General features: G+C 37.7%; 1 protein-coding gene and 1 pseudogene across 3 annotated transcripts; one reads left to right on the top strand and one right to left on the bottom strand.

Moving 5' to 3' along the window:
* The first annotated feature begins 4180 nt into the window (after positions 1 to 4180).
* On the top strand, positions 4181 to 7418 carry LOC121955752 (uncharacterized; annotated as a pseudogene). The gene is made up of 3 exons (XR_015779112.1): positions 4181 to 4225; positions 4514 to 4648; positions 6262 to 7418. The product of XR_015779112.1 is annotated as an uncharacterized LOC121955752 (transcript).
* A 52-nt stretch (positions 7419 to 7470) lies between these two features.
* Positions 7471 to 19292, bottom strand: gata4 (GATA binding protein 4). Of its 2 annotated transcripts, none has more exons than XM_042503824.2 (6): positions 18558 to 19292; positions 11982 to 12148; positions 11696 to 11821; positions 10782 to 10881; positions 10550 to 10686; positions 7471 to 9564 (listed from the first exon to the last, which is right to left on the bottom strand). In XM_042503824.2, exons 1-6 carry the CDS (start codon positions 19075 to 19077, stop codon positions 9439 to 9441), a joined length of 1176 nt encoding a protein of 391 aa, XP_042359758.1. In that variant the 5' UTR covers positions 19078 to 19292; the 3' UTR covers positions 7471 to 9438. The 2 variants fall into 2 exon arrangements, with proteins under 2 accessions (XP_042359758.1, XP_042359760.1); XM_042503826.2 differs by having other exon boundaries at positions 10800 to 10881; positions 18558 to 19291.
* Between the last annotated feature and the right edge of the window lie 5808 nt (positions 19293 to 25100).

Below are 25100 nucleotides of genomic sequence, written 5' to 3'. Positions count from 1 at the left end.
TATTTATTACATATTTTAGTTTGTTCTACAGTTTTATTGCTTTCTGTTTCATTTTATTATTTTCATCATATTTATTTATTATTTCTACTTTGTGCTGCTGTGCTTTCATTTACCTCTTATTAACTATTTAAGTATTTTACTTATTTATTATTTATTTATTTGTTTGTTTTATCTTTCTATTTATAGGTTTTATCCTGCCACTGATGTTTCTGCACTTATGGTAGTGTTTCCTCAGTTCTTGGTTTTAATGAGTGCTGCTTTATTACATTTGATTACTTTTTGATTACTTGTCTTACAGATGTTTAAAACAGGGCATTAAAGATGAAAAGACCGAAGAACCTAAGTGCATAATTGTTGCGCTCAGATTTGTCTCAACAGGTTTGCTGGCCCACGTTGTCCAAAAATATGCCAAAAGAAGGTTTTCCTGCCTGGCAAAAAAATGAAATGAATGTATTATTCAACTTATAAAGTTTCACTGAAAATATATTTATTTTCATTTGTAAGACCTTTGTAATCACCAACATTTTGATTAGTTACTATAATTTAATTACAGATTTTTTCCTCAATAACTGTAACGGATTGCAGTTACATTTATTTAGTTTTAATTACTGTAATTAGTTACTCCCAAACACTGGTGATCCCCATGGGTGGATAAACAGAGAGTGGGACCGTGGGCACAGATATCTAGAAGGCCCCACCACCTCTCCTACACAGTAGACACAGATTTCAAGGTGGTTTTGCCCCATTTTTGTATTGTTAAGCATCTTTCTTTGGTTATAATGCACTCTTTTGTGATTTGGACTGTCTTTAAAGTATTTTTCTTTGTGTCTTTTTTGGTCTTTTTATGTCTCTTTTGGGGTATTTTTGCCTGTTTTTGTGGTTATTTTATGTGTGGTGGCAGTTTCCTGCATTTCTTTGTGGTCTTTAGTGCAATTTGGTAATTTGAGTGACACTTAATGGACACATTCAGTAATCCATCCATGGTGATCACCAGTATGTTCACAAACTAACACAGTATGGACATTTCATTTCTTTTTTCTTTTTTTTTAGCTTTGTCTTTTTTTTAATTGGCCAATTAAAATTTGTATATGTTTTTGTATATTCTGGTATATTTTCATTCTTAATTTGCTTTTTTATCTGTCTGTTAGGCAATGTGTGCTTTTGTTTTTACATAGCCATACAAATAAAGGTTGAATAACACTGCACTGTTTTTGATCCCATGACAGAAATTTTTATTTTAATTCAGACTAAATTAAATTTAATTACCTCTCACAGCAGCAAAAGCACAATAATGCATTGTATAGATAACTTAATAAAAATGGAGTGCTAGGCTATATTATAACATCTTGGGACACAAAAATAAACAAAAATAAAAGTTGCTAAATAAGAAATACTAAACTACACTGTATAAATCATGTATTTTGAAAATATTTATAAATAAATACATATAATAATAATATATCATAATAATAATAATATGTCTTAAATAATATATTTAATAAAAGTGATAAATTAAAAAGATAAATTAAAGATTGTATATTACTGTAAAATAGTCACAAATAAGGGGAAGGATACTAGGATTTTATAATTAAAAGACAAGATGACAAAATGAGGCCGCAGTAGGTGTTCCAGCTCATACACAGCTATGTGAAATAAAGCCTGCTGAGTCTGAGTTCAGCTTAGCTGCTTCACTGCAGCCCATCAACAAGTCAGTGGAGGACATCCAAGATCCACCGTCCAAGCATGGAAAGCATACACAGACCACATAGCTCTCTCTCTCATGACTTTCTCTCTAACAGTTTCACACATAGATGCACACATTTGCAGATGGTGATAAAATACTTTAAATATTGACATATGTAAGTGTAGAATAATACAGCTTGTAGCTATCAGTACACACAAACACCTACATAGTAAGAGGGAACAATAGTGAGACAGTGCACATATGTATATAACCAAAGGCCAGTGATTAAGAACTGGCTGAAAATAGCCAAAAAATATTGGGTCATCTTAACAAACAAACTGATAAAATTGAATACACGCATCCTGGTGAGAACCTGGATGCTTTTCCAGATACTTGAAGACTCTTTCATAACAAATATAGAATGAAAACACACAGAAGCACACAATTCAGGGAGGCCTCACAGCACACTTTTGACTTGTCATTGTATGAGCAGCAACACAGGTGCAACTAATCACATTAATGATGGCTTGGTTGCATTAAAGTGTCCTAGTGAGGCATGACAGTGAGCCTGTTTAGACCTGGAATCAACATGCTTTCCAGTTACTGTGAAGAAAACAGTGAAGACACACCGCTGTTTGTGCCTATCATGCATCTCAGGTTGACCCCGTGTTCAGATTGCGTTACCCACACACAGTTATTATGGCCACACTTTTGCTAGCTGCTCAGTAGCATGCTCACTTGTCTCATTAGTTGTTGTGTCAGTGCAGCCGGAGATATCACCATCAACAGAATGCAACACGTCTTCTTCAGTGGGCAAAACAATGGACGGTAAAGCAACAGTTCATCCATTTCAACATAAAATGGGTAAGTCAAAGAGCGTGAGCACACAGTCTCCAAAACAACCACGATGTCCTGCACTGATGATGTAGTCCTTGTCAGGGATGCTCCCAATTACACAAAAAAATGTGTTCAAATGTGTCCCAGACCACCTCAGCAAATGGTTCGTGTGAGCATATGATATGATATGATATGATATGATATGATATGATATGATATGATATGAAAAAAAATGCATACATAGAAGGACAAACAATGATATGTTGTGTGTATATATATATAAATATATATATATATATATATAAATCATATGACCATCAGTTACAGCTGTAAGCAAGATTTAAAAGTCTGATGGCAGAACTGGCTTTGACCTGACTTGTTTGGCCAGATACTGGCATATAGGTTACAATCAGTGCACATATAGTGTACATATGTTATAAAAAAAGATTTGATTTTAATAGCCCACTCTGCATTGTAACATTTAATTTCTGAAACCAACCATGACTTTAACACACCCAGATTATCTAATCTGTCAGAAACCAGCGACTCAGTACCACCCAGATCTTGTCTAACGTGTTACTCCGCATGCTTCTGTGGTTTGTAGCAACAGTTTCCTCATAAGTGCTTGGAGTGCCTTTGTTTTATGGCGGCACCGCCTGTGCATGTTCAAGTCAATCAGAAACCACAAGAAAGCACAAAGGAGATTAGTGTCCTCGCTGTCTGCTATGTTGTAGTTGATGGTGTGCATGTACAAATATGCAAATGCAGAGATAGCCAATGGCGTAAGACCTCCATGGTCTTTTTGATGATGTCTGTATCATCAAAACAATAGATAATAGATTGCTTTCTTTTTACTCTAAATTATACCGTATGCTGTGTGCCTTTGTTTTTTTGTCCCTCAGGCAATGCTGGACAGACAGTATTTTAACTCCAGTTTTATACAACAAACACATCAATGAATGAGCTTTTAAATGATTCACAACTAAAGAATTGCTTCTTGCTTTCTTGTGTATTGCCACTTTTGCCATGTTAAACATGAACACACATTTTTTGGGATCATAGACCGACTGTTTCAGCCATGTGAACCGAGGACTAATTGTGCAATTATGATTTAATTTGTTTTGCTCAAGGGCACGCAGCTCTGAACTGCAGCCAACCTTTGGCACATGTGCCACTTTGAAGTTTTCATTAAACACCTGACAATTAAAAAGAACCACAAGCACCTTTTTTTTTTGTATACATTTTTCTACTACTTTTTTGGCATTGTAAAGCAAAACTTTAAGTCTTACCCTTCAGATGAAAAGTAAACTTTAATCAATATCCTCTGCAAACCTCTGTAAACTTGCCAAGCTGGAAAAAAAGGATAACTGAGGATGCCACAAGACGGTTGATGACACAAACATGCTTCACTGAAAGAGGCAATATATCAACATTGTGCAGGAAAAGTAATATCTATATGGCCGTGAGCATGAAAAGGAGGAGCCCAGTGCTGAAAGACACAAGCTATAAACCAGTCGTCAAAGTAAATATGTTGGGACTCTAACCGTTCGCTTGCGACACTTTGTTTGTCAGAGCTGTTTCTCTTGAATCAGAGGACAACTACGGCATTTTATACATGACTGACCCTACAAGAAAAATAACAGGACACATTTTGATTGAATGATTCCTGAAGTACGGCACAGGAGTCTGGAAGGAACTTCCAATGTAAGTAAACTCAAATCTCTCTATGACTTGAGAGGTAAAAGATTGTCGAACACGTATCTTGATATGTGTTTGACTTTTCTTTGACCTTTTTCTTTGCTGAAGTAGTTGAACCATTGCATAGGTTCTTAGATTCATTTATTCTTCCAGCAAGAACATTAACTAATGCTGTCTTAAGATATCCCACAAAGCTTAGTTGGTTCATTTTTAACAGCCACTTTTCTGTGCGAACACTGCTTCAAATCCTACATGTTAATCAGCTGGTTTTTTTTGTTTTTTTTTTAAATCCAGGTTGAGCCGTAAGCGACCTCTGTTTGATGGATATAAAAAGAAGCCTCAGCTTTGCAAAAAGAAATGTTTGGCCAGTCTGAAAACTCTGCTGGACAGATATGAGAGTGACAGAGACACAAAACATGCCAGACTAAGGTGTGTATGACTGAAGAAGAGATGCAGTATATTTACAGTTGATATGGGTCTTGAAATAATATGTTGCAACAGGAAAAGTCACAGGTTTATTTATGCACTCGGGTTGTTTTAGGACAGAGAGTGTTTCAGGTGTCACATTTTCACTTCCTGTTTGTATTAGTATTGCTGCAAAAGTGTCAGGGTAACATTTTATGTATTATATGCTTCATATGATATATATCAGTGTTTCACAAGTGTATTCTCACACATAACCATGCCTCTGAACTTTTTCTTACACATATTTCCAATATACTTTATATCCCACATTTATTGGCGATTTGTCCTCAAACAAAAGAAACGTTTAAATCAAGGATTGAAGTACCTCCAGAGCAAATCATACACAAGAAAATAAGTTTATGCATTTTATTTAGACCCTTATTCAGTTGAATGCAGTACAAAGACAAGGTATTTAGTGTTCAAACTGATTTTATTTATTTATTTATTTTTTGGTAAATATACTCTAATTCTGAAATTGATGTCTGCAACATGTTTAATAAAAGTTAGGACAGATGCATGTTTACCACTGTGTGAAATCACCTTTTCTTTTAGAAAGTGAGGAAACTGAGGACACTTATTGTTCAAGTTTTGAAAGTAAAATTATTTCCATTTCTTGCTTGATTTATGACTTTAGCTGCTTGTCATGTTTTGCATTTCGTAACACACCACACATTTTCAGTGGGAGACAGATCTGGGTTGCAAGCTGGCCGGTCTAGTACTCGTACATTTTTACTATGAAGCCAGGCTGTTGTAACACTTGCAGAATGCAGCGTGGTATTTCGTTCTTGAAATAAGCAAGGACGCTCCTGAAAAAGGATCTGTTGCTTCAAATTCTGTACATACCTTTCGGCATTAACAAATCTTCACAAATGTGCAAGACATGAATACACCCCATACCATCACAGATATGGTTTTAAACATAGAGTTAGTAACAATCTAGATGTTCCTTTCTGTCTTTAGCTTTGAGGACATGATGTCCAATATTTTCAAAAACAATTTGAATTGTGGACTTGTCAGACCACAGCACACGTTTCCACTTTGTGTTAAAAGTGTCTTAGATGAGCTCTGAGAAGAGAAGTCTGCAGCGTTTCTGGATGTTGTTGTTTTTTGCTTTTGCCTTGCATGGTCCAATTTTTTGCATTTTAACATATGTAGCAGTTGAACAAACAAAACATAAACTTTGAATTTTAAGGTGTTTTGGGTTACTGGTAGGATTAGCTGTAACCCCCATGTTTCCCGTCTTAATGCTAAGCTACGCTAACCAGATGCTGGGTGTAGATTCATGTTAAATGGACAGACATGTTGTGATAGACATGAAAGTGGATTCTTTTTTCTCATCTATCTCTGCAAGAAAGCAAATCAGTGTAAATGTCAAACTATTTGTTAAAAAAGTAATGTGACAACACAATTTTTATCATAGGACAATTTAGACTTATGCATAGAAGTGTCAAAAATAGGAATAAATATAGTTTTAGTTAATATTTACATTTTAGACACCCATTTTCCAGTGACTATGGTGTTTTCACATTACTCAACCAAACTTTTCTGCCTTACCATGAAATATCTTTGTGCTACAGGACGAGCTGTCGTCGCCCCTGCACACCTGTAGCCTGTGTGACCAAACACCTGAATGACACTGATGGTTTCTTTGAACGAATATCGTCCTGGGCTGACACACAATCCTCTGTGAATAAAGTATTGGAGCATCTCAAGTTCAGACAAGCCAATGATGACATTTTACTCAATGACTCAGTCAACAAGAAATTTTTGGAGTTTCACTGTTATGTTACCGAGGAAAGTGGCACAGAAGATAAGCAGCATTCGTGGGCCGTTATTGAGAAACAGGAGGAAATTGTCATGTATGGACCTTATTATCCTAATTACATCAGCAAGGTACACAGCGAGGACTTCATAGTTAAACAAACTCAGGAACTTCTGGAGTCAGAAGCTGCCGCAGAAGACTGGAGGGTGTATGTTTTTACCAGGAACAGCCCCTGTTTGGCGAGAAACACAGATCCATGTATGCTGAACCTTGTTCAAAAAGCTCAGCAGTGGTGGAGCATGTATGGAGTAAAGACTCATATTGGTTATGTGAAATGTTGGGGCTTCAAGGGAACTAAAGAAACTCTGTTTGGGGATATTAACTACAGCCAAGTGGAGTGTGTAGACCAAACTAAGGACTATGAGAGCTATGTGAAAGCGGCCATGAAGACTGATCCTAACCCTTTATGTAAAACTCTGTTCTCTGCTGTTAAAGGCCTCCTGAAGTCTGCAGGTTTTACTTTGATAAATGTTATGCAGGGTCAAGACTGGAAGAGTTACTTTAAAGGCATGCATAATGTTTTTGAAAGCAAGCCAGAAGAGGAGAAAAAAGTCTTCATGCAGGAGGCTAACACAATCATCGAAGCTGCACAAGTTCTGCTTTCAGAAAAAAACGGAAGTTTCGACGAGTATTTAGAAAGAGGACGTGCGTTTGCATTTGATTACATTTTTAACTCACAAGTACCAGATGCCATGCAGGATGAAATAAGACTAACATTTCATGAGTCTTGGAAGGATATGATAAAGGAGAAATATGCCAAATTCATCAGGGAGAAGCTGTCAGAATACTTCAATCAATATACCGTTCAGCTTTTTATCAAAGACATTGTAGCATTCACAAAAGAGTACTTACAAATTGGAAGGATACAGTTTTCAGCAGAGGCTCCTAGATTATGAGGAAGTACATGATTGGCATGCGTTTGAATGATTGACACGCAAGCGTAACATCACACATACTATTTGCATTATGTCAGATTGCTTTGACTTTATTAGTTTCCTCAGCAGAGCTACAGTTGCACACAGAGGACGGGCGTCAGGTAGTGTTAGTGCACACTGAAAAAGTCCACATGTCCACCTCTTGCTGTGTCTTTACTTAACAATATAACACAAATGGTGTATTATAATTATACTGGAGTGGAGTTTTTACATATATGCTCATATATTTGTTGGTAATTATCCCACATTTACACACGTTGTCCCCCCATGCTTGTCACAAGCAAATTAAAGCATTAAGTATCACTAACAAACTGTACATTCTTGATACAATACACATTTCATCATTTATCAAACAACCTTTAGGTGACAGATGATAGTTAGATGATTGTGTAGTTTGGGGTTGTGTCTTTAATAATAAATACTAGCAGGATGAAAGGCACTTTTTAAGTTTTCTTGTAGATGCACATCTGCACTTGTGTCAGCAGAGGGAGCAATGTGCCATTACTTCCATCTGCATTCATCAAATGCAACCTGCTTGCTGCATTAGCAGATTTTCATGTGTTTTTATGTACAGTGTATATATATGTACAGGTGTCAATACTAACATGCATTTTTTACACTTTAAATGAAAAAGCCAGCAGGGAGCTGTTTTATTGCACTGAATGGGAGATCATGTTTACTAAAGGTCATAGTTTCTCTGGTGTTGAGGAGTGATGGATGTCTTAAACGATTCAGTTTATGATAAAAGCTCCTGATTAGCTTGTCTTAGTCAGATTAGATATACTGTGAATTTCCAACTGGGCATTACGATCATAGGTATCATATATAAATGACTGTGATCAGTGAGTGTCAATATTTGGATATCTTTAAAGGGTCAGTTCACCCAAATGAAAAATCATATTCATATTCTTTTACATTTACCCCTACTGGTGATTTGCTTTCCAGATGGTTTTATCATCTAAAGAGACCGAGCCGCACTATTTAAACTAAGATAACTGGATGTTTGAGAAAAACTCAATAGCAAAGTGCTTTACCGCATACTCTGAATAATCCACAGACCTCGTCACCTTTTAACAGTTTGAATTATCCACCAACCTACACCTGTTGTCATTCCCAATTCATGAATTCATGATAAGTGTTGGTATTTGATAATGTGGGAATGAGATCAGGCTGGTACCTCTCTTCAAAATAAATCGATCGATCTAGGAGTGAGAACAGGTTAACCAAACATGCAAAATACTGAAATTTGTCATCTGTGGATTACTAAGTAATTGGCACATTGTTTGCTCTGTAAAGACACAAGGCTTTTGAGTGTTAGAAATATAATTTTCATTTACCTCTGTTGCACTGATATGTGATATCTGCCAGTAGATATCATCATGAGTGTGAAGATATATAGTTGCTGTTTTTCTTATTAATGTGAACTGACCTTTTAAGTACCCTTGCAACTCCTTAATGGTGTTACTTTTGACATTAAGATTTGCTGTTGGGATTCTTTACATGTTATGAGTGTCTATTTTATGGCAAATTGTCCAATAATGTGAAAATTAAGAAAATTATAACTACATTTTTTAAAAAATCAAAGACTTAAAGTCTGACTATTACTGTTATTTGTTACTGGTTCATGTTACAGTATTTGTCACTTAATGCATCTGCACTGGCATGACAGAAAAGATGAATGACAAAAGAAGTTTTTCCACTTGTTGCAGTTTTTCATATTGAGCATTACTGTGTGTGTCTAATCACAGTGCTGCACTTTAACAAACTCCATTCAGTCCTTGATTGCTGTGATTGAATGCACAGTTCTGTTTAAGGTCTCCATTTCTTTGGTGGCTCCCACATACATACAGTATGTGTCCCCTAGTGTTGCACTGAAGGCACTGTATGGTGTGTAGGCTGCAGGAACATCTGCATCCAGAGCAGCAGTCTGCTTTCTGTCTCTAAGGAGAGCTTAACTGCTATAGAAAGTTTCGTCTGAGATGTTGGTTGTAGGTCTTCTAGGCCAGGATTAGGTTGCTCCAAGGCTCAGCTTTGGAGCCAGATGACCCACTGTGGCCCCCAGGGGACATCTTGAGAGGAATGGCCCCACCTTGAGTTGCCATGTAGGCAGGCAGAGATGAAATCTAGAGGAATACAGAAGGTCATGATGAGAAGCCCAATGTGGGAATTTGTTATGTAATCTGTATGGTTGTTCATTTCATTTATGTTGACATCATTAAAATCTTATCTTGTCCTTTTATTTGCAACCCAATCACCAGGCAAAATGTCAGCATTGTATGTCTCTGCAACAACAGATACACTACATTTGCATGTTATTATGTAGCAGGTAGATTTAATGTTTCAACATAATGCTGTGGTTAATGTGTGGTAATATTTAGGCACTAAAACCAGTTGTTTATGGTTTGGAAAATATCATGTTCTGGCTTACAAAAACCCCGTTATTGGGCACAATCCCTGCAGGAAACACTGCAATATCTATAAAAAAAAAACAACCACTTTTTAAAGCACTATCCTTGCCAGAAAAACAGCAGTGGGTTACTAAAAAACAACCAGGTTTGTGGACAGTGGGGAAACAAGCCATGGGCCCCTTAAAAAATCTAAGTTTGATAAGCCATCCACCATCCCTTCCACATTAATATTTATGAAACATGTAAATATAATGTATACTTGGGTTGCAGAAACGTACAATGCCAACATTTTCCTCTGGTGGCTGGGCTAAGTATTTGGCATGTGAAAAAAATATCAATATTATAAGTACAACATAAGAATCCATAGTACAGAATATAATATGGATTAATATGGAATATAATAATCATATCTAAACATTAGTTTAACTGTTGTCTGCTTCTTCAGGTGATTCTAAGTGCTATATCGTATGCAAATGGACTTGCTTGAGTTTCTTGACGTTTCTGATCCAAGAGGCTTCCTCAGTTTTGTCAGACTGGTTAGGAGTCCCGGGCTTTAAACTTTTGGTGGGTAAGGACACTTAAAGGGGATACCATTTTCTGGGCTTTTTATACTGATTTTAATTCACCTGTTTTTTCATCACAACAAAAAACTCATTCTGAATGTAGAACTCTCTGAAAGTCGACTGAAAAGGCATCCAACCTGTGCATGTGCGCTGTGGTGTGTGTACAAGCTGTGAGTGTCCGGCTCTGTCTTTATCTGGCGAGGCTCCTCTGTGGTGGTGGAGGCCCGGGGAGTGCTGCTTGGTGTGACAGGAGTCCCCTCACTGCCAGGGGTCCCTGTGGAGCACCAGAACTGAAGTCATTACACATTCATGGACAGTATGTCACAGAGCCAAGTTAATAAGTCTTTGATAAGCTCCTGCTTAACTTACCAGTCTCACCAGACTCACCAGTTTGGGACTTGTTGAGGTTCTTAGGTTTACGTTTGCGGGTCTGGATGCCCTCTTTCTTCATTGCGAGGGGTCGTGGTACCTGTCAAGACACCAGGACAAAGTAATTGCACTTAGTCAACTAATAGCAGACTGACATATTATAAGTGTAACGTCCGTGGAGGCTTGTCAGAAAATGTTGTTAGCAAGGTGAGGTCAAGACTTGGGTGAAAAGGAAAAAACATATATATGTAGTTTTTCATATTTGTGTCATTGCCTGCCAATCTTTCTTCCCCTCTCCTTTTTCCGCAAAGTAGGTAGTCTCATCTTGGAATTTGTTTGGAGTAAGAAGACCCCTATAGGTTACGATGTCAGATTTTACAGAGGCCCAAGAAATTGGGGAGGAATGACATTACCGAATATTCTAGTTTTACTATTGAGCAACAAATACAAGAAACTTAAATTACTGGCTTCAATATAAGGATATTGAGGCTCTTTCAACATGGTTAGTTATTAAGGCCAGTTCAGCTCATCCAGTAGCACTGAAGGCCTTTCTGTATTTACTTCTTATTTTTTACCTACACAGCGAATGTGATTGTGACCTCCTGCCTTAAAATTTTGGGTTCAATTCATAAACAGTTCATTAACACAATAATAATTGTTTATTGAACAAATGACTATAACTGTTGCTTTGTGATTATGTGGAAAATCAATAAACAAAGTTTGAAATAAAACACAAGAAATGAAGTGTAGAATTATGAAGTTGCATAAAATGGCAATACTCAGTAAAGGACAAATATGTCAAAACTGCCCTTGAGTACTTATGCCAATTAACTTCCACTACTGAACATATGCAAAATTTCAGCAGTGTCAGATGCACTTGCTCTTCCTTCCCGTCTCCCTTCTTTCTCTCTCACCCCGTGGAGTTTCATGTAGAGGCCGCAGGCGTTGCAGACTGGCTCTCCCTCTGCGTTTCGTCGCCACAGGGTGGTGAGGGTGGTGTGACAGTTGGAGCAAGACAGGCCCACCCTCCTCGAGGCAGACTGCAGAATATAAAATACAATATGTCAAGAGAAAATGATTTGTTCATGTTTTAGTTACAAATAGACAAGTATATCTCCACTCTGCTGCAGGCTGAAGCCACTGTGACTGTGTGACTTCACTGTATGATTCAGAGTACAGAGATGCTCTACTTTCACCCACCAGCCGTCTTTGAGGTTTGATAAGAGGTCTGTTGATGCCGTTCATCTTGTGGTACAGTCCGCAGGCATTGCACAGGTAGTGGCCGGTACCATCCCGCCTCCAGAGGGGGGTTGACATCGCCCCACAGTTCACACACTCTCGCCCCTCAACAAAGTCATCAAACAGGTCTGATGGGGAAAAAAGAAATATGATAAGCTAAAACATTTGTTTTTCTTTTCCCAGAAGCCTCATCTGAATCAAACAGTACTTTGTTTCTGTAAAAACTGTTTTTTTAAGGAATACTTAAGCCGTAAAATGATAATATGTACATCAATAACTCACCCTGTTACAATGACTTTGCTTTTCTCACATGCCTCCAGTGAACAAAGAATAAAAACAAATCTTGAACTGAAGAAAAAGGGAACCGCATTTCGCAACAGCAAAACTATATCAAAACATCTGTTTACAAGCTCTCAACTCCTGCACTATAATCCAAGTCTCATTTATCCAGCTGTATTCTCCAACCTGGTTGCACTCACAGGGTCAAAGATGACGGGGCACCATGTAGCATCTGTGTGCAATGCACACAGCTTTCCACCAGCTCCAGTGTAAACTCTGTTCACAGTGGGCAGGAGGGGAGAGCAGTGTTGAGAGCAACGTTTGTTGCACTGAAAGCCAGGTGTATTTAAGCAATATGCTGCTGCCTGTCTGGCTGTGTTTCTCATCAAAGTTAGGTGGCTTTTGGAGACATTAGCAATGTATTTTTTTTGCCTATACCTAACCTCCCACTCCTGCTTGCCACCAACCCTCTCTGGCTCAAGATACAATCCAAAAGTCTGTCTTCTGCATTATTTTAGTAATGCAAGGGGCTTCTGCAAAACACAAATTAACAAATATATATATATATATATATATATATATATACTTGTCCATGCACAAGAGTGGTGCAACTGCTTTAGATATCACAATTTTAGCAAAATTGCTTTTGTTTGGGAAGCACTGAGCATATGAGTGGATAAATAAGAGTTGGAATATACTGCAGGAGTTGTGTGAGATTTTTTGATATGGTTTTGCTGTTGTTAAAGGTGGACACCTATGACTTCAATTCATCAATAACTGTCTCCATATTTGTATTGTTCAGTCACCGTGAAGGCACGTGAAGGTTGTTTTTTTCATGAATTCAGCGTAACATGGGTGAGAAACTGATAAATGAATGGTTAGTTTTGGGGTAAGAATAAATTCTTCAGCACTCAGACTCTGGTGGATTAACAAAAATATGTGTCCTGGACAAAGTGAAGCTACTGCAATTTGTTTGTTTTCTTGTCTTTGTTTTACCAATAGTGTTTTAAGCATAGCCATAGGTTTTGGTAATGGTACTTGTATAATAATAAAAATGATAACAATAACAATAAATTTAATAAATCAATTTTTCTTTTCTTTTAAACTTTTTTACTATTATTTTGCAGATTTTTAGGCCATGTCTTGTTAAGTTGCTTTTTTTTTTTTTTTTAAGAATTTAATTCAACTAGCTCAGGTTTCAAAGGGTTAAACCCTTGCTATGAAATGCAGTAGCATCTCTCCACCAGCAGGAGGCGCAATCTTACAGGACCTCACAACAGCAGCAGCCAGAAATCCCTCCTTATCTCTCAGCTCCCCCTGAGATGAGCATTTGGCTGGAAATAGAGTCAGAATAGAGCTCCATCATGTCCAAACAGAAACTCTCAGTGTGTCAATCACGTCTCTTTCTCCCTCTCCTTCAGTTAGCATCTCATAATCGTCACACTCTCATCTAACAGAGATCCACTCAGACATTCAGGTGAAGGAGGCATCAGTCTGTGATGTGATAGTGACAGCTTATAATAAGAGCTTTGTGAGTTTATGCTGACAATATATTGAGGAGATATGCAAAACACCAACATGTTAACTGTAAAAAAAAAAAAAAATCAGAACGTGGTGCTGTTTTAAACTTCATGCACCACTGTGCATAATTATTTTTCCTCAGATAGTATAAATCTGGCCTCCATCTGCTCCTCCCTCGCTGCAGAGCCCGACTGATACATTTTCAGGCCTCCTCCAAGGCTGAGAGCAAAACAGAGACAGCAGGGCGAGCTAACCTTGAGCCAGGCGGCCATTGTAGCCAACACAGCACACACAAGACAATACACAAAAGAAACACTACAGTGTCCACATCTATATATGTGGAGGTTTATTTTTTCCGCTGTGTAAATGTCAGCGTGTGTCTTTATCTGGAGACACCGACGCCTTAAGGGGACAAAGGTGAACAAGACTGTGACATTATGTGAGGACTGACTGTCTGTGCAAGGTTTAAATGTTTTTTTCATTTGTCACAGTGGTGGCAGTAAATGAGGGAATACAGAGGCAATTAGTGAAAGTAATGAAGTTGAATTACTCAGCTTTATCTGAGTACAATGTACAGTACGTTCATTTTCGTCAATAATTTTTCTGAGACATTGTACTTTAAATTCACAAAGTTTCAGGTGGGAATATTGGAGCTTTTTACTCAGTCTGATTGCTGTGGTCACTAATATGTATTTTTTTAAATAATGTATCTAGTTAATCAACAGATGTTACATGAAATAATGACACAAAAAAGTCTACAGTATATAATGATAATTGAGGGGTCTCTCATAGTAATGGAAAGTGACCTAATGCATTTATTCAAGTACTTTACTTGAAGTACTTTTTCTTAACTTGGGTATTTTCATTTTATGCAACATTACATTTACAAAAATATTAAGTCTTTAACTTCACTACATTTATTTAACAGAGTTTTCTGTTTAAAAATAACCATGATTCTAATGATATTAAATATATCAGTAACATGCACAAGCATGGGTGTATCATGAGATAATGGGCCCCTGGGTACGGGTAAGGACCCCACAAAAAGGCCTCTAGAGGCAAGACACATAGATCTTGTGCTGGTTTTGTTAATTTGTGACTCTTTATAGTTTCATCATTTTGCATTTTTTTTTGTCTCTTTGTGGTTGTGTTAATTTAGCCAGTGGGGCCCCCGACACTTGGGGCCCCTGGGCCTGTGCCCAGTATGTCGGTTCAGTCATTCATCTCTCTGCTCGCAGGAGCCTTTGATAAGTATTTATACTTTCGATACTATGGAATACATACTTTTATTGAAATAATATTTACAGTATGAGAGTTTTACTTATAATGGAGTATTTTTACAGCAGGGTAATGCTACTTGCACTTAATCTTATTGTTCTTTGGATATTGTATGTATTTTACACTCAGCGCTTTTTAGATTTTACTTTACAGTTTTTTTTCAAATTTGTATCCAGTCGAATGTGGAGTAAACTGGAAAAATATTGTGTATTAGTTGCAAACATGAAACAGTGTAAAGAGAGAATATTGAACTGTTTAGGTTATTAGTTGACTTTTTATTTTATATTCCAGGCAGAGGCACAAGCTCCTCATATGTGACAGAGACATGTTTAACTTTCACCAAGGTCCTTTTGTGGTACTATAGATATAATATCTTATAATCTAAAATAGTGATAATATTCCAGAAACATATAATGAAAAAATGGAATGGTGTAGTTGTTTACATAAAATATGTTTTAAAGATCAGTTCACGAAAGAATTACCCTTTCAGGGCAAAATGTGATAAACATCTGATTAGACTCTTGTTTTTCTCTTTTTTTTCTTTGTTTTCTTTTTTTTGCTAAAACAGCTGTAACACATATGTTTATAAGCCATTTATAATAACAAATTGTAAATGAGACACAGGCCTAAATTAAAAAAAAAAAAAAAGATCTGACATATTCCACAAATATTTGAACAAATCCAAGTTCCTTGGTAAAGCAATGCTGACAGTGATCATGAAAATAATTCTCACTGTGATTTATTTCTTCTTTTATTGACTGTAGAGAAAAGTCACTTCACAGCTGAGGGAGTTTCCCTTTTCTGCTTTTCACCAACAGAACAATAGATACTCTTAGAGCTCGACTGAATGCCATTTCATCAAACACTCAGATTTGATTTCATTTGATGTGATTGTAAAACAATGAGGTGAAGCCGCTCACTGAAACACCTGTAAAGAACAGCAGTGAGTAAACAGTCTACTGATTACAATCATGAAGAGGTCAGTGAGGATCAATGTTGTTATCTGTCACACTGTTGTGCAGCTCATCTGCTTCTTTCTTCATCAAACACTTAAAAGAGCCTTATAGATGGGAACATTTGGTCTTTTTATTTTAAGTTAGACAGAAGGAGTAACTGATATTTTTAAATGAGTAAATAATCAGCTGTTAAACTGCTATTAATTTGATAAAACTACCAATAATATACCTACTAAGTGATATGTCTAATGATCATCAGATTGTAAATTACATGATAATGAAATGGGATTGTAGTCATGAATTTATGAATGAATAGATGCCCATCAGCACCTTGCACAAAATGCAGATAATATGATAAAAAAAAAAAAACCCCAAGGGTCAAATAAATACAACTCTGAGTAGTACACAAGGTGCAAGTTGCAGTCATCAAAAATTTGACAACCTAAGCAAAATCGATATGTTGCAATATTTTGGTCCAGAGTGCAACCTGCAGCCTGCAGCTATAGGCCCGATTCACATCAAGCAGCATGGAGACTTAAAGCTGAAGTCAGCTGCTGAGGTTATATATACTCCTAACATTTATTATTATTATTATTATTATTATTATTATTATTATATTTATGGGAAACCTGAGTTCATCTACAGGCCACATAAACACAACTCATAAACCACAATACCCATAAACTGTTATAAATTCAGCTTCAGTTAAATATGAATTTCTTTCACTGCAATAATGTTGACTATGTTTCTATTCATAAAAATAAACAGACATGTTTACAATGTGTTAATTTGTTGACGGTTGATATCTATTAAAAACAGTCAATCTCAGTATTAAATGTAGAGTTGACATGATTAGTTGATTAATTGATCAAAAGAAAAAAATTACCAACTGTCTTTTTGAAAATCGATTAACTGTTTCAGACAATTTTCAAGCACAAATGTCAAACATTTGCTGTTTTTAGCTTATTAAAAGTTAGAATTTGCTGCTTATTTGTCATTTATGATCATAAATAAAGAGTCTTTTGACTGTTAGTTGGACAAAAGAAGTAAATTGAAGATGTCACGTTGTTCTCAGGGAAATTGTGTTAAGCATTGCATGGACTAAAGTATGAAATGATCAATTGTATTTTAAAAAATCAACAGTAAATTTACTGATAATGAAAAAAGTTGTTAGTAGCAGCCTTAATTAAACGTCATTAATTTCTATTAATACTCAGTCTGACCTCGTTTAATTTAACTGATAAAGTAAATCATCATACAATGTGGATTTAAAATCCTTCTCAGATTATTTTTTTTATCAATACAAAATAAACCATAACTTCAATCCAGGACTCTTTATCATTTATACGTATAAAAAGTCACTTGAATATACATGGAACTGTAAATGTGGATTTTAAAAAGTATTATAACTGAACGTGTGTTAACTACAAAAATAATGCAGCGATACAGTGAAGCAGGCAGCAAGTTCAAACGATATGCAGGATTACTGCTGGGACTAAAAGTAGCATAACATAAAAATGAATTGCTCTCCATTATTACATTAGCTGTCGTGAAAATACATTGCCGATATTGTGTAACTTAAAAAAAAACAAACGGACAGATTTTTGAAGGTGACATTCAGCCTTTAATCCTGCAGAAATCAGACTGTCTGCGGTCAATTTATGACCACATCACGGTAATGATTGATCTCACGTAGCAGCCTGTAAAATGCATTGATGTTTTTACTTTCTGCTTTACTCAAATATATAATTACTTAGGCTAAAATAAACCATGCATGTACACTGCTTTGAATTAAATTAAATCAGAGGGTTTCGCCCTGCAGAAATTGGATGAGCGGTGACTGACATTTATTTTCAGGTCTAAAAAGGATGAATAGATTCATAAATAAATAAATAAATGCACATTAAAAACAGTTTAAAGTTGTCCAATAATTCAAGAACGTCTAACTGATTCGTTTACTTATGATTTTTCTGTGTGAAATAAATAATAATATAATTGTTTTAATTTTCTAATTCAAATCAGAATAATCTGTATTTGGTGTGGTCTGTTAACTAAAATCGTTTTAATATAATGGGTTTTACTTAAAGATCATTTTATACGTGCAGACAAAACAGACAATATTTTTTCCTGTTCTGTAAAGAAAGAAAGAAAAAAACAGAGAAAGAAAGAATTGATTTTTCAATCAGGCCTTGCAACCTTTCACCTTGTCCATGTGTGTTTTCATAGCCATTAACTGGGCTATGCTCTTTATTAATCAATGACAAATATGAATAAATAAACGAGACACGCTTCTCTCTTTTCTCAACGATATCTGCACTTATTTTCCTTCTGGTGACTAAGAGGCTGCTAGTTTAACCTTCTCAACATTTCTGTCTGGATGATAAAATTCGAAAAAGTCAGAACACCTTTTATTGTGAAAAAGAAAACGAAAAAGTGCAGCATGACACATAGCCTACAAAATAACTACATTTAAAAAGATGTAGCCTAAATCATTTTTGCTTACCGTTTGGGTGCCGTGTTGTGCCATGAGGAGCGCTGGTTTGGAGACCGTGGAGGACCGGGCTGTCAAAGGGGGACGCCGGCCACGTTCCACCCACGTTCGGGCTCATGTAGGCCGGGTAGGGGCTGTGATAGGACCCGCTGAGGCTCCGGGCGCCGTAGTGCTCCCTCCCGTTGGCAGAGATGTTTAGCGGGCTGCTGTAAGAAGCTGCCGTGTCCCGGGCCGTGGCCACCCCGGAGGACAGAGGCGGGCTGGTGGAGAAGGCGAAGCGCGGAGACACCGGGGAGTGGTTGTACGAGGGCACCGAGTCGGCGCACGGCTGCGCCCAGGCAGAGTGGCTCGACACCGGGCTGCTCTGCTGCGACGCACCGGGCGTCTGGAGGTACGGCAGCGCCGGGATCATGGGAGTGACGACCCGGGTGGTGGGCACATAAACCGGAGAGGTGCCCGTCGAGGCGTTGTGGAGAAATCCGGCCTCATAGGAGGGGGGTCCGTGGTTGGTTGTCATTATGCCCTGATACATATCCTCTCCTTGAAGCTGGACATCCGTGTTGATAGAAGGGATAATGATAGTTTGGATGCACTTACGCACAGGTGTTTAAACGCAAAAACATGCAGTTTATCACAATCCGCGAAGCTTTAACTTCCTTATTAAAATCAGATCTGCTGTTAAGAAGTGGCAATCAGAAAAGGGGAATAAAGAGAGAGACATGAGAGAGGAGGAGGAGGAGTGAGAGACTCTGTGATCAAGATCCAGCTGTTATCATCTCTCTCTCTCTCTCTCTCTCTCTCTCTCTCTCTCTCTCTCTTTGCAAGCCAAAAAATGTAAAGGTATTTAAATACAGGGGCGGAGGTTTAGTTTGAAAGTGGGGGAGGGGGGGTCACAGGGGTCCATCGTCAGAAAATTTTAAGCATCAAACATTTAATTTCCTAATTTTTATGCATCGATATCTGCCTTTTCTGCCTCAAGTTATGGTGGAAATGTCTTTCAGAATAAATCTATTTAGCCTACTACTTTCATTTTTATTGGAGGAGACAAATAAACTACACATCTTTTAAATACTGAGGGAGACGTGCCTCCCATCATATTAATGAAACGTAATAATAAAAACAAGAAAGAAAGAAACTCCGATAACTAAATTATAAACATTTTTTCTAGTTATGACGTGTTTTGGCTTAACAAATGCTAACCAGAAATACAATGTCATTTATTTAAGCCTATTTATATTAGGTTATCTTATTATGTCCTTCCTGCTGAATTCGATAAAATAATTTATTTTGTTGTTATTGTTTTTTAAGTCGTTTTTTCGTCCTGTTCGTGTATTTTGGACTCCATTTTTAATACAAGACACTTACTTTTCATTTTAATTTGTGAATCGAAATAATGCATAAGGACATACGCAGTACCAACTCTCATTTTCATTTGTCAAAATATTTTTTTCGTTAGTCTCAAATGACTTAGGTCTGAATAACAATAGCTTTAAAGACGCTATTGACGCTATTTTTCAAGTTATACTATAACAAGGCCAGTAGTTAGGATCATATAAATGTGCATAATTTTTTTCTGCGCGTGAATATAAAAAGTTTTCTTGTGGTATTGTAGCTATATCAAAATAAACCCACTGGGAAAAAACAGCTTAGCCCATGATGACATTTTTGATGCAGGGTGCCGCTTTACATGCTCAAAATAAAACTGATCATTCTGGTTAGCATCAAGACATTTTTAGATTAATAAGTTAAAATGTGGTGAGCGTTATTATCGACACATAAATTAACTGAGCATCAAACTCATTAATCCATATCCGATCAAATAATTTTGGACGTTTAAGAGAAAAGTTGCAATAAAGAAATATGTAGGAGGGTCTAACAGTTCATTAATTAGTCTCATGACTTCTTGGTTTCCACACATGTGCTGAACTAGCACTTACATGTCTAATAACAATAACATTAAGGCCTACAGGGTTTTTTTTCTTCATGACAAAAATGAAAAATACTTCTGGACGCTTGACGCGCCTTCAGTCGGAAGTCTCCGGCGGTTGTTGTCCTCGTGGGGACAGATTTATACCTGTCATCAACACCAGTGAACATAAACACACGAGGCCATTTCATTGTGCGGCCACTTCCCATACGACAGGCTGCCAATACGGTCCAGTGTGTGTGTGTGTGTGTGTGTGTGCGTGTGTGTGGTGGAGGTTGCAGTTTTGTATTAATGCAAAGCCTTCATAGTGAAAGAAACTGTATGTGATCTTATTAGAAAGCTATCAGAAGACTCTCTGTGATCATTGCTCATCCAGCTGTGACAGAGAGAAACAAAGCAAACCAGCAATGTGTTCACAGGAAATGGGGATTGTTTTGAATATGTTACTGTTTTTATTTTATCTCACATATTAACACAGATTTAGTTTGACTTGACTGTTTTCTGCCACCAAACCTTGATTTTTACCATGCCAGCATGAAAATCACAGAAGTCAAATCACCTAAATTGAATGCAGCCATCATTAATTTAATTAATTACAATTATGGTTTTAGGCTATTAAAGGTTTAAATTTTCTGCAGTGGAAGGTGCCCACTGAAAACTAAATATAAGATATGCATAGTCAAATCAATGCATCTACTCACAACAGACTTCTGCATGGCGATAGTTTGCAGGTGCAGTATGGCACAAAAACCATCTCTAGATTGAAAAACAGCACCAGAGGAAAAATATGTAGATTTATGTTGATTTGGGGGTGAACTGTCCCTTTAATCAAGTTGCTTTAAGAAGAGCATTATTTGAAATGACAAATATCCTTAAAATGTTATTAGAACATTAGATTAAAATGTTTTATTTAAAACATTATTGTAACTTGTAGGTAACATCAGCCTGTGTGGGAACGTTCTGTGCCAGCTGGGATACTACAAAGATCGCAGAATGGTAGAGGCCATATCCGGGATTTTTTTGTTTAATTTTTGTACAGAGAGTGTAAGGGAAGACGCCATCATTCATCTTTACATACAGTCTGTGGTGCTGAATTATGATGTTGGGGTTGGTGAGGTTCCTCTGACTTTACGAGTCGGAAATCTAACTTCAGAGGTCGTTACAGTGAAAATGTTTGACAGGAAATTTGGACATTCTGACCTCCTGGTGCAAATAAAGTGCACCATAACTCCACAGTCTCAAACTTTTTTTTTTTCAAACTTGTAGTCCTTAGCAATAACTGATGCTGACTCAAGTGAAATCAGTTGAGGACATTTATCAGATTTCACACAGCTCAAAAGAAAACAACAAAAGGCATTATGCAATTTGTCACGCATGCAGCAGTAATCCCTGGAAAACTGTAAAATTTTGATGTGTAAAACTGATGAAGTTCCCCTCTAAATAGCCCAAACATTCACTATGTGTCATGAACCTTATACAAATTAATCATGTGCAGTATTCACTGCCCTCCACCCTGTCTTGTAGAAGTCAAGGCAAATAGAGCAATATTGTCTCAATGGAAATGGGGAACTGTCATCAATGTGTAACTGCAGGCTGATAACAGAACCACCAATTGGTGGCTAATAATATCAAGGCGTGGGCCCTCAGCCTGAGAGGGCTTAAAGTAGCAATGCAGTCAGAAATGATTCATGCGTTTATGGTTCCAGTTAACATATAGAATTTCAGTTTGTGTTTCTGTTAGCTTTGCATGTTGTACGAGAAGTTTGTCGGGCAAGATAAGTCACCGTTCGGCAGCAAGGCTGCTCCTATCAGCCCCTACAGTCTAATCAGACACAGTATACTGCAGGGTGAAGAGTTTACTAAAATAAACTAAAATCAGAGTTCATCCTCTTTTCTGTTATTGTACAGTACAGTGTGTGTTTTGATTTGTGTGTTTGCACATGCCAGGCTGTATCACTGACAGTGACAAAGGCCAGAGCCCGTGAAAACTCTGTGCGTTTGTGTGTGTGTGTCTGCGGGTGTGTTTGTGTGTTTATAACCGTCAGTCTGTGCAACTGTGTGTGTTTTCAGTGTGTATGAATGAGGAGGTGTTAGCTGAGGGACTAGATAGAGATGCTGGTATGTGTCGGACAGCAGCAGACTGTTGCTGAGGGAAGTGTATGTGTGTGAGTGTGTGTGTGTGTGTGTGTAAGTGTAGGTGTGTGCGTGTGTGTGTGTGTGTGTTTGCGTGTGCAAGGAAGACGGGTTGAGGGGCCAAAGTAAGTCACCGACCCCACACGATTGAATCTCTGCCCCAGCCAAGACGGGGACAGTTTTCCTGGTGCCTGGCTTGGACACACACACACACACACACACACACACACACACACACACACACACACACACACAGACACTAGTAGACTCCTGGCTCCAGGAAGAAGGCTTCAAATGGAGAAGCAGGAAAACCCAGCAGGCAGAATACCCTGTCAATACAGAGGCCAGGGAAACACACACACACACACACACACACACACACACACACACACACACACACATGTCTCTCAGTCATACTCCTCAGTCGTCTTCATTAGCATGCTGTTTTGCAAAGTAAGTCAAGAGTATTAATTCTTGTCTGTGTCTGTTCCTGCAGACGTCACCATGTTTGTTTTATCTGAGCAGACTGATCGTCATGGATCCGCTCATGTGATACTGATGATGATGAAACCGTGCTGATCAATGCTAACTCATTGTCTGCCAAATGGGCCCATAAAGACCTCTGATCATTTCTGACGACTCCTCAGTTCTCTCGTTTGACAGTTATTTGACTTTCCTGAATGATTGGCTTTTGAGCCAGACATTTAGCAAAAGTTTGCTGTAACAGAGTGAAAAAAATTGAATTTCCCCACAGGTATCAATAAAGTTTATCTTTCTCTTCTGAGCAAAGTAGCATGTGGACCAAAAAAAGGATTATTCCATCAACTTTGGGCTTTTTAAAAATATATATAGTTTGTGTTATCAGTTTTGAATGGGGGTGTCCCCTGAGCATGGCCTCTCGTTGCTTCTCGAAATGGTTTTGTTTCTATTGCTATTTTGGTTCGTTGCTGTGCTTTTTTTGACTGCTATCTGCAAACCAAGTTGGTCCACAGGGACATTGAAGCTCTGCTTTTAACTCTTGCCACAAAACAGCAGCACATTTTATGTCATATGGTGTCCTGTGAGAAGCACTAGCTTGTTATGCATTGGTTTACTTGTAGTGTTTAAGCTTAAGTGATAGTTTTGTGGTTAAAGGGACAGTTCACCCCAAATTCAAAAATACATACATATTTTTCCTCTTACTTCTGGTGCCAGTCAGCAATCTAGATAGTTATGGTGGGAGTAGACGAGGGTTGGAGATATCAGCAAAGCACCCAAAAAATTGAAAAACTCAACAGCAATGTGTCTTTGAAGAAATCATCTCCCAGTTATTCAAGATAATCCTCACACCTTATTGTGAGCAGGCAGCCAGGAAGTGCATCGGGCCCTGAAGTCAATTTCACGTAAGCCATTCTGTCAGGAATTAATGCTCTCGGCCTCCGTAAGTCTCTTGTACGGTTGTTCTGTGGGCCCCACATGCAGAGAATCAGGGTCCCTTCATACCATATAAATCAAGTTTTTTGGCCTCATGCACCACTGAGCAACCTTTATTGGAATAAACAGGGCCCCCCTCCGACGCTATACCCTGTTCACTTAATACATCTATTATTGTGGCCAGTTTCATGTAAAACCTATTTGCTTTCTACCCGCCACCGATATCACTGCACAGAAGGAAGCATGCATCTACTTATGGATGGGTTCATAACAGTGCAAGATGTAAAGTAGTATGTCGTTTTGGAAAGAGACATTGCTGTTGAGTTATTAAAATGTATTTTTTGGCACTTTGAGAACCACAAACCAAGTGTATAGTTCCATTAAATTTTAGTGAAAGCAGACATCTCTACAGACGATATCTACAACACTTGAAAACTCACACCAAAACAATCTAGACTAATAAACAGCAGTACAGGTACGAGTTAAAATATGTATTTTTGACTTTGGGCTGAACTGTCCCTCTGGTTGGTTTTTATACAAAAAGTACACTATTCTACTATTCCTGTGTGTGTGTGTGTGTGTGTGTGTGTGTGTGTGTGTGTGTGTGTCTGCGTTTAAGTGTGAGTGTGTGGATTTGTGTGTTATTCCAAGGTATCTGTATGTTATTCTTGTGGATTAAGTGTATTTGACCAGGTAAGGTCAAGGAGTCATACAAGGGGAGACACAAGTCTGTTCAGCAAGACACCTGGGCTTCAGCAGCACAGATCATCTCTCCCATTCTCAATAACACACACACACATTCACACACACACACACACACACACACACACACACACACACACAACATTAATGAGGACTGTGTGTGTTTGTTTGTTTTTGAATAAATTATTAACTCCTCGGTTGCAGGTTCTCATATGTGACGAGCTCAAGTGCTGAATTGGACTCTTGGTTCACACTATTTGAAGAGCAGCGCAAACACATCGCACAACACTCAATTACAGGTGATAAGAATTCAATTACCAAAACCTCTTTTGTTCTGATGGTCCCCATTATTTGTAAAGCTACTTAACCATCTCGCTCAC

This window comes from Plectropomus leopardus, chromosome 16, assembly GCF_026936395.1.
Source record: "Plectropomus leopardus strain MGB_pleo_1.0 chromosome 16, ASM2693639v1, whole genome shotgun sequence".
Taxonomy (NCBI): Eukaryota; Metazoa; Chordata; class Actinopteri; order Perciformes; family Serranidae; genus Plectropomus; species Plectropomus leopardus.
This window is presented reverse-complemented; position numbering and strand designations above follow the sequence as displayed.

Coding starts and splice junctions, on each gene's coding strand:
- gata4 (XM_042503824.2), bottom strand. CDS start 19,077: ATGTATCAGGGCATAATGACAACCAACCACGGACCCCCCTCCTATGAG. Junction 11,822..11,981: donor TCAAACCTCAAAGACGGCTG/GTGGGTGAAAGT, acceptor TATATTCTGCAG/TCTGCCTCGAGGAGGGTGGG. Junction 10,687..10,781: donor TGGTGAGTCTGGTGAGACTG/GTAAGTTAAGCA, acceptor GGTGCTCCACAG/GGACCCCTGGCAGTGAGGGG.